At 40.5% G+C, this 9,230-nt stretch overlaps 1 protein-coding gene across 1 annotated transcript; it reads left to right on the top strand.

Annotated features, from left to right (window-relative positions):
* The first annotated feature begins 2,579 nt into the window (after positions 1 to 2,579).
* On the top strand, positions 2,580 to 7,109 carry dusp6 (dual specificity phosphatase 6). Its single transcript, XM_039761790.1, has 3 exons — positions 2,580 to 3,482; positions 3,859 to 4,293; positions 5,587 to 7,109. Exons 1-3 carry the CDS (start codon positions 3,083 to 3,085, stop codon positions 5,892 to 5,894), a joined length of 1,143 nt encoding a protein of 380 aa, XP_039617724.1. The 5' UTR covers positions 2,580 to 3,082; the 3' UTR covers positions 5,895 to 7,109.
* Positions 7,110 to 9,230: the final 2,121 nt, after the last annotated feature.

Genomic DNA, 9,230 nt, shown 5'->3' with positions numbered 1-9,230 from the left:
TAGAAGCAATCAGCCTGCCTGCCGGAGTCTGCAGCCCACGCCTCACGGTTTAAAAAGTCCCGGCAGACGTTCAGTCTCGTCTTATCTGACACCGATGGATTGTGCAATCTTCCAGCTTCCACAGAAATCTCGGGAAACTCGAGTGCAATCTAATTATCTAATAATGTCACTTCACATTCGCATACCACTCCATTATTTTCAACTTCTTTTACCGCTCTCGTTTACTTCGCGTATTTAAATGCACTGACTTGCTTGGTTCTCACTATTAAGTAAGGTACCTTGAATGTAAGTCAGGCAAATCCTTCAGACAAATGGGGGACCTTGTGGGTCAGTGATATGTAAATGGATTTTTTTCACCCTAATCCATCCGGATGGTTTAAGTCCATTTAGCAAGTGTATTTAGCGCATGTGTCACAATTGTACCCGTTTTTTTCCACTCATACATCTATGTTGCATCCGTTAATTCTTATAATTATGGTAAACCATGTACTGTACAGTTGGTAATGTTAGTCGGCTCTTCTTTTCGTGTCAGTACAGGTTTTTATGAGTACAATAATTAGAAAATGGTTTTGTTTATGCGTACAAAGCATACTTTCAATTGTAATTAGATTTCTGTATAAAAAAGCCGGCGTCTGTCTATTTGTATCGCTGGCAAATGAAGAGGAATTGAAAATGGACATTGCACCGCACAAAATGCCAGTCTGATCCCTTGCCTATGGCCTCCGTTAGGCAACTTTCTAATACCCTGGGTTCTATCAATTCGGAACAAACGAAATGTTCAAAATCATTCAGGAGAAATGACCCGTTTGTTGTTATTCTTCTTCTTCTTCTTCTTATTATTATTATTATTATTATTAAGGCCCACTGCGAATTTCCATTGGTCTAAGCTGGTTTGACAACGTTATTTCATGTTTCACCTGACCTTCACCACTTCAGGGTCGCATTATTATTATTATTATTTCTGGCAGAGGCATGCTGAGATTTTTCTGGACCTGCTGAAACTTTTCCTCAGTAGCACTTTCATTTTTGCTTTGTTTTTTAACCATTTTTGTTTATATTATTAAGGTCCATACGCTTTTTAATTTAAAACTATTCTTTAAATACCAAACATGAAAAGCGTTAAACCAGTAGCGTAGATTATAATCATGTTACAGAAGTGAGTGACTTTATATCAGAAAAGTCATGTTAAACGGCGATATGTTACAGGCACAGCGCCAATAAAGTGATAGATAACTCGAACCAAATTTCGTTAATGCGATTTTTTAAACGAACGTTCTCATTTTTCTGACATATAAGCTTTGTATGTTAAACGGGATGATCACAATACAGGGTGGTCCAGATCTAATTATGCAGATCCAGATCGTCTGGATGATTTATACGGGACGATTCTAGTTCGGCGCGAAGACGATTCTTCTTGTCGTCAGTTCGCACACTTCTCGATGGTTCGGGATTTTTCGGGTGGTTTTCTATGTAATAAACTTAATAAGTTATAGCATAATGAAAATTGCATAATTAGATCTGGACCACCCTATATACAGATCATTGAGCAATTATTTTGAGGCAGTAATATGGCAGTGAAGAATGCTGTTTAAAAGCGTCCTCAAATTTTATTTGCTCTTTAAACCTAACTCAGCATATAACGAAACGGCCTTTCCGCAAATCACTTTTAACACACCAGACCAACAAAACGTTAATTAAAGTAATGATCAAGCGGGCACACACTATGGACGGGTGGGTTTATATTACAGCAATATTGCATACGTGTCTGCGTCGTCCCGTCAGACGGTGTGTATATAGGATGGGGTAATACAATACAAGTTTTCAACTGGTTGCGTGTATAGCTGTTTAGTTTTCTTAACATTCATGAGGATGCCTACGTATCCAACCACAACATTTATACTGCATTCAGATATTAAGTTTTAGACCTGTATTATTTACGAATACTAAAGGTGAGAGTTAAAACACATGCAGATTATTTTTGTCTGCGCTTAAGTTTATTTGTATCAATGGATATCTCAAGTACCGTTGCGCATGACCAGTCAATAGCTATATAAATACAAAACTTACACGTTCTAAAATCCATTCTAATTTATTTTTATCGTTTTGGCTGTCATTTATCTTAATAACGCAACCAAAACAAGTAAAAAAACAAATATTCTCAGTGCGCAAATCGGTTGAAATATTTTAAATGTGTTTCCGAGTGTTTAAGACAGACGGGTAACCTGGAAGCCGCCGTTTGGCGCATTACATTAGCTGAATGTGGCAGTCTGCGCTTATAGCGGCCTTGCTATCTCCGTGTGTATTCAGCCCTGGGGTGGGGGTTGGCTTGAGAGCGAGGAAGGATCCCCTCCACTAAAAAAAATACACGCTGTCCTTCCTCTTAAGTGGCACCGCTGTTGCTGTTTGTTTGCACTCGGCTGATCCGGAGCGGAAATTCCTTTCCGTTTTTGTGAATGACAAACTCATTAACAATTCATCAACACAGCCTGTTCCATCCGGCCCCGTCTCTAGGGCAACCACTTTCCGAGCACTCTCATTGGCTGGCGGACAGAATGTATCCATTCAGGCACAGTGTGTTCTTACCCATTCAGAATCTTTCAGCGGCCGAACGAGTGGATCAGGCGCTCATATTGTGAGGCGGGGAGTGAATCTATACGGTAGAGCGAGCCTTTCACCTGCAGAACAGGACTTGAGCGAGATCACGCCGCAGAGTTACACTAGGCGAAATGCGTGGCACTCCCTGCTAAGCCTCCTACTTTGCCCGATCTGTACTGGCTAAAGGTGAACATTGTGACAATCGGAAGGACGGACTAAACCACAAACTGTACCACGACGGGGAGGCTCTTCAAATAAACGTCTCTCATTGATAAAATGCACTGACATGCCTGGCGGAAAAGCACAAGTGGGCGAGATACACTCCTGACTTTTGCTAAATCTACAAGATTTCGGCTCGGTACTCTAGAATTAGTATTTTAAAGTTCCCAACTTGGGCTTCTGCACGGAGTGTGGATTGATCAACCCACGGTGTACCTGCTTGATCATCCTCTCTTCACTCCTGTGATTTATTATTACCGCTAAACTAATGCTAGATAAATTAAAGCCCGTTCTTTTTGATTCGATTATGGCGATGTGTAAGACCGCAGGCTGGCTTAAGGAACAGCTACAGGCAGGCAATGACAGCCTGCTGGTGATGGACTGTCGAGCACCGGAACTGTACGATTCCTCCCATGTGGAGACCGCCATCAACGTGGCGATACCCAGTCTTATGCTCCGGCGCCTTAAGAAGGGCAACCTACCCTTAAAATCCTTACTGGCGAACGGGGAAGACAAGGAGCGGTTCGCTAGGAGGTGCAAGACCGACGCGATCGTGCTCTACGATGAGTACAGCAGCGAGTGGAACGAGAATGTGGACGGCGGCTCGGTACTTGGACTTTTACTGAGGAGGCTCAAAGATGAGGGCTACAAGGCATTTTACCTGGAAGGTATGTTTTACAGTTTCGCGGATTTCTTATGTCCACTGTGAGTTTTTTGTTTTTTTTTGGGTGCCAAAATGTAGCAGCTAACTGGAGAAATATATGTTCAAAATAATGGCCAGGCACTTGGCTGTTGAAGAACACCAATGCAGGACATGTGAATTTTATGAATACCAGTGCTGGATAATGTATTATGAGGATTCCTTCCGTTTTATCTTTGCAAAGTTATTGCATACAAGCTGACCATATTAATCCTTAAGCCAGGTGGATGCACATAGCACCATTCATACAGCATGTGATTATAAAACAGTTAAAAACATGCATTTATAATATCAACATTTTTTGATCTTGTTCTTTAATGTTTCTTCTCTGTTCTCATTTACAGGAGGATTCAACAAATTTCAGGCAGAGTTCCCTGCACACTGCGAGACAAATCTGGACAGCTCCTGTAGTAGCAGTTCCCCCTCTGCTCCTGTTCTTGGCTTAGGGGGGCTTCGCATCAGCTCTGATTCTTCTGATATCGAATCTGACATTGACAGAGACCCCCACAGTGCTACTGACTCTGATGGCAGCCCGTTGTCCAACACCCAGCCTTCTTTCCCAGTTGAGATCCTGCCTAACTTGTACCTTGGCTGCGCTAAAGACTCAACAAACCTGGACATTTTAGATAAATATGGAATCAAATACATCCTGAACGTGACCCCAAATCTGCCCAACCTGTTTGAAAATGCAGGGGAGTTCAAGTATAAGCAGATCCCAATATCCGACCATTGGAGTCAGAACCTCTCTCAGTTCTTCCCAGAAGCCATTGGATTTATAGGTAAGTGAAGTTAAAGTGCTCCGAGGTCATTTGAGTTTACCAGTTTCTCGCACATAATAACTGTCTAAATAAAACATTTCATAAACATTTGAAAAAGAATATAATGCATAATGTTTTGCAGTAAATAGTCCAGGCAAATGATGGTAAAGTATAGTAAGTTTGATCGCTAATATGGAGAGCACAGAGACAGAAATAAGATCTGGTGTAAAAAAATATAAAACCTACAACCAAAGTCATACATTATGAAATATGAAATTGCCCTCTCAGGAGCATTAAGTTAAAAAAAGAAGTGCTGCTCTTCATTAATTTATTTGAATGAAAAGTGCAGCCAAGAATTTTTGTCCGTTATTCAAAATTTCTATTTGCATTCTACATTGTTATCTGAACTTATGACTATGTAAATGTATTATTGTGTGTGAAAAGTGAAGGACTTGTTTCAATTGTCATGTCTCCTCTGTTTTGATGACTTTCTTAGTTTATAACATTTAATCACAAAAACAGACATGCCCAGTTTATGTACCTTTTAGTAAAACTGTCTTCAGAGGGAAGTTCTTGTGGTTTTGTTTAATGGTTCAAAGTCCTGGCTTCAGCTACTTGTTTTGACTGCATTTCTGCTCCTTTGGGCACTCTGCCTGTGTTTAATATGATTGTAATAGGAAGAGTAGCATCAAATAGGGAGGGGAGGCGTAATTTGAGCCCAGCAGGAAGGAATTTCTTCTGGAAGCCACATAGAAGCTAATCTGGCACATTTCCTTTTACAAAGGAGCCCATTTTCAGGGAATGTTGACATCCTGTTACTCTTAATGCGCTGCCCCCATGACTTCCCTTTACTCTTTTGAATGCCTGAATGGCACCATTGTCAGAGGCACAACAGTTGGAGGAATAATTTAATAGACCTTCATAGTCAACTTTGTTCCTGTCAAAGACACTCAATACCAATACCATTACATCTTCTGCCGTATTTTTTTTTTTTTCCGGAGCAGGAATGTTTTAGCACTATAGGCAACTGTCTTCGGAAGTAATTATTCTAAATCTTTGGACGCTGTCTTGATAGCTGGTGTAGCATTAACCATGAAACAAAGAGAAGGACCTGCCATTTTGCTTTTGTCTTAGTATTTTAAGAAGGTTGAAATGCTCTAACAGATAAAAATATGTGTGGTAAATCTGAAAGAAAACCTCTGTGTTATCGTTGCAGCAAAATGCATACCACTTTGGTATTAATTGTGGCTATGAGTACAATGCATGTTCCCCCTAATTCAGATTCAGTCTAATTATTTTTTCCTTCTTCCTCAGATGAAGCTCGGACCAAGAAGTGTGGCGTTTTGGTGCACTGCCTGGCAGGAATCAGCCGGTCGGTCACAGTCACTGTGGCTTATCTGATGAAGAAACTCAATTTGTCCATGAATGATGCATATGACATTGTGAAAATGAAGAAATCAAATATCTCACCAAACTTCAACTTCATGGGTCAGCTGCTGGACTTTGAACGAACCCTAGGGCTGAACAGTCCATGTGACAACAGGACCAGCTCTCAGCCTCTGTACTTCACCACCCCCACTAATCAAAATGTTTTTCAGCTTGACCCACTTGAGTCGACGTGAACCCCTGCAGCAGTGACCTGGTTACCAGCACTGAAAATTTTACTGGCCACCTAATGTCAAGAACCTTGACATGATTGACAGGACTGGTCTGAAATAACAGTTGCCGGATGTTCTTGCTGAAGGCCTCAGCTGCCGAATTATGGGAGCAGCTGTTGCGGAGAACGAGAGAAGGGGGTGGGGGGAAAGCTCTCAGTCTTCATTCTTTCTGTCTTTTAGACCCTGACAGCATTTTCCATTGTCCCAAAGGTCTGAACGCCTAGAGGGCGCTGGGTGGGGAAAGTGTGGTGTGCGCTTGGCTAAAATGAAGCACAACTTAAGTTGCATGTGTGCAATGGACTGGAAAAACAAAAAAAGCTAAGAATTCCAAAGAAGTGTCCCTGGTCGACCTGGACTGTTTCAAGAGCACTCTTTCTTACAAGGCTGGGTCAGCTTTGGGTGGAGAGCAATTTTTTTTTTAAGATTGTCTTCTGTGAAGACTGACTTACAGTGGGAGAAGGGAAATCTCACTGGTTCTTTCACAGCACTGTTACTGACATTCTCTGTTCTTGTGGAGGAGTCTGTTTAAAAAAACTATGTATGATGTAAAAAAATATTTAAAGTGCATAATCGCACTTGTTAATGAACTGTTTAAAAAACAAAAAGTGGGGGTACTGATTTTGATTTTCTTTTCCCTTCTATGTATGCTGTCTTGGGTGTCAAATAAGTATATTCATAGTTTCACCATGCCAAAAAGAGTTTCGGAGAAGTTGGATACTTTAATTGTAATTTTTTTTTTTTGAGTGTCTGTGTGAACGGAGTTTAATTATCATGGGGAAGCTTTTCTGGACTTTTCGCATAGAGGCGTAATTGGTTCAAGGTTACTCCTGCTGTTTTAATCTTCCTGGACTGGATCATGTACCCCTGCAACACATACTTTTTTGCAACTGAAATTTTACAGCTGTCCACAGAGGTGCTACGCACGGCATAATTTAATTTATGGAATGCAGAGAGATCCTTCTGACTTTGTACAGTAAACAAAACCATTTATGAATGAACACGTTATGTTGTGCTGCATGAAATTATTGTACAGTCAGTGCTCCCTGGTTTAATTGTTCCTTTTCTGTGTGAAGCACTAAGCACGGCATGGGATTAATACAAAAAGGGGATAAGAAAGGATGAGGTTTCTATTAATATTCATTTAAATTTGCTAAAGCAAGGAGTAAGTTTAAAAAAAAAATGTAGGCACCAAATGTGTAAACAGACCACTTGATATTCACTGATCTTTTCAAATGATAAATGCAGTATAGTCACTGGTAAACGAATGCCAAACAGCTGTTTTTTTACTGCTCTGGATAAGATGAGACGGTCCGGAAGATTGTGCAGCCTTTGCTCTAAGCCTCCTCCAGACCACACACACACACACACGGTCTTTATTATGGTATAAATGGTTGCAGGAATTCTTAAGAATGTACAAATTTAAATTATTAATAAATAACTATTTTGTCTATCAAACTCTGTATGTTTGTGGTTTGTGGAACTTTAAAGTTGAATTTCTTTTTTTACGTCTGGGATTTACTTCGATAAATGGAATTCTGTTGTTCCAATTACCAAAAATAAATAAATACCTAAATAAACGTCACAGCCTTCTGAATAATCTTGGTAAGGTCAAGGTGGCATCTGGCTCGAGCCGTACACAACGAAATCGGCAGTGTTAAATAAACTCTTACAGTGTTTAAAGTTAAACCTAGAAATTCATACGCGAGAAGAGCTACCTCCATATACAGACATGACCTCTCAAGCTGAAACTGGCGATTTTGCTGTGTTAAGACTGTGCTTGAGCGCCGGTAAAAGTGTGCATGCACCCTGTTCAGGCTTCCCGGCATTACACACCGCCGAGCAGACGGGTTCATCTGCAATTAACTCCTTTTATTTGGAGCTGCCAAAGTTACTAAACGGTCAGAACATGACATCCCTATTAGCGGATCCCAGTGCGCCGGCAGGCACCGCACTAATGTGTTTAAGGGCTACGATGCCGCCATTCCAGTCCTGCTTTCTCGTTTCGAAGCCCGCGCCTTCTGCAATCTCTACGCATATTCATCCGTAGGTTTGCTTGGTTTTCCTATTGATTAGGTTAAGTTGCAACTGCAGTAATAATAATTATTTATATATATATATATAGCGCCTTTTACATGCCCAAACTACATACTCCAGCATTTCTCATGCTATAAACTGCCTCAGTGTGGTTAAGTGCTGCTCCACAGTCTGCTGGATTCCTGCTGCCGGATGGGCCGGTTTCAGAATGTTACGGAGTGAACCTGTGCAAAATCCCCAGCTTAACACTGTCCATAACAATCCTAAACTCTGTAGCATTTACTATAATCAATTGAAGTGAACATTGCATAACCCCCTACTTAAACAAACTAATAAACAATGCTACAGTAATTGTCTTACTTAACTTTAACATCGTTTTATTATGCAAATACATTACTTAAGTAAACCTGACAGAGCAGATGTTTGCCTTTTCCACAAGCGTCATAACTTTCGTCCACCAGCTTCTTTTTAAAAGTCTTCCTTTTTTTTAAAAATAAGCGACAAACTTGCCTTTTAAGATATACCATTCGACCCTCGGCGAGGTGCAGGATAAACCGGCTGGCCGCTCGTCGTGCACGCATGCGCAAGAGCTCAGCCTCCGGTCAAGGCTTGGGGAAGCCGGCGCAACGCGTCATTTAACGACATAATTCAGCACACCACATAAATAACACAGCATAGTGCAATCGAACAGAACAACACAGCACAACACAATCTAAAGTGATCTCACCTAATTTAAAACAGTAAAATATAAAATTATATAATAACAATACTGGCCTTCTTATGAAAACATAACACAACTTTGTACAATATAACATATCACACACCTTGCTGCATCAAAACACAATATGCCATGACCTAATCTAAGCTAACATATCCTCAATATAGCAAAATATAAAATAGCATAACACACCACAAGCTAACAAAACAATGTGCTACAACAATACAATATAATTACAATTTATTTTTGTATAGCCCAAATCACACAAGGAGTGCTGCGATGGGATTTAACAGGTCCTGTTTTTTGACAGCCACCCAGCCTTAACTCTCTAAGATGACAAATAAATCCCCCACAAAAAAACCTTTATAGGGAATGAAATAAATCTTGGGAAAGGCAATTCAGAGAGAGAGAGAGAGACCCCATTCCAGGTAGGCTCGGCATACAGTCGATGTCAAAAAAATGGCGTCAATACAATACAATACATAAAACAGAACACAAGTAATCCTCAAAGCAATACAATAGTAATAGTACAAGTATGGCGCAAAATG

This window comes from Polypterus senegalus, chromosome 8 (assembly GCF_016835505.1).
Source record: "Polypterus senegalus isolate Bchr_013 chromosome 8, ASM1683550v1, whole genome shotgun sequence".
NCBI lineage: Eukaryota > Metazoa > Chordata > Cladistia > Polypteriformes > Polypteridae > Polypterus > Polypterus senegalus.
Note: the sequence above shows the minus strand (reverse complement) of the source record. Positions and strands in the feature narration are given on the sequence as shown.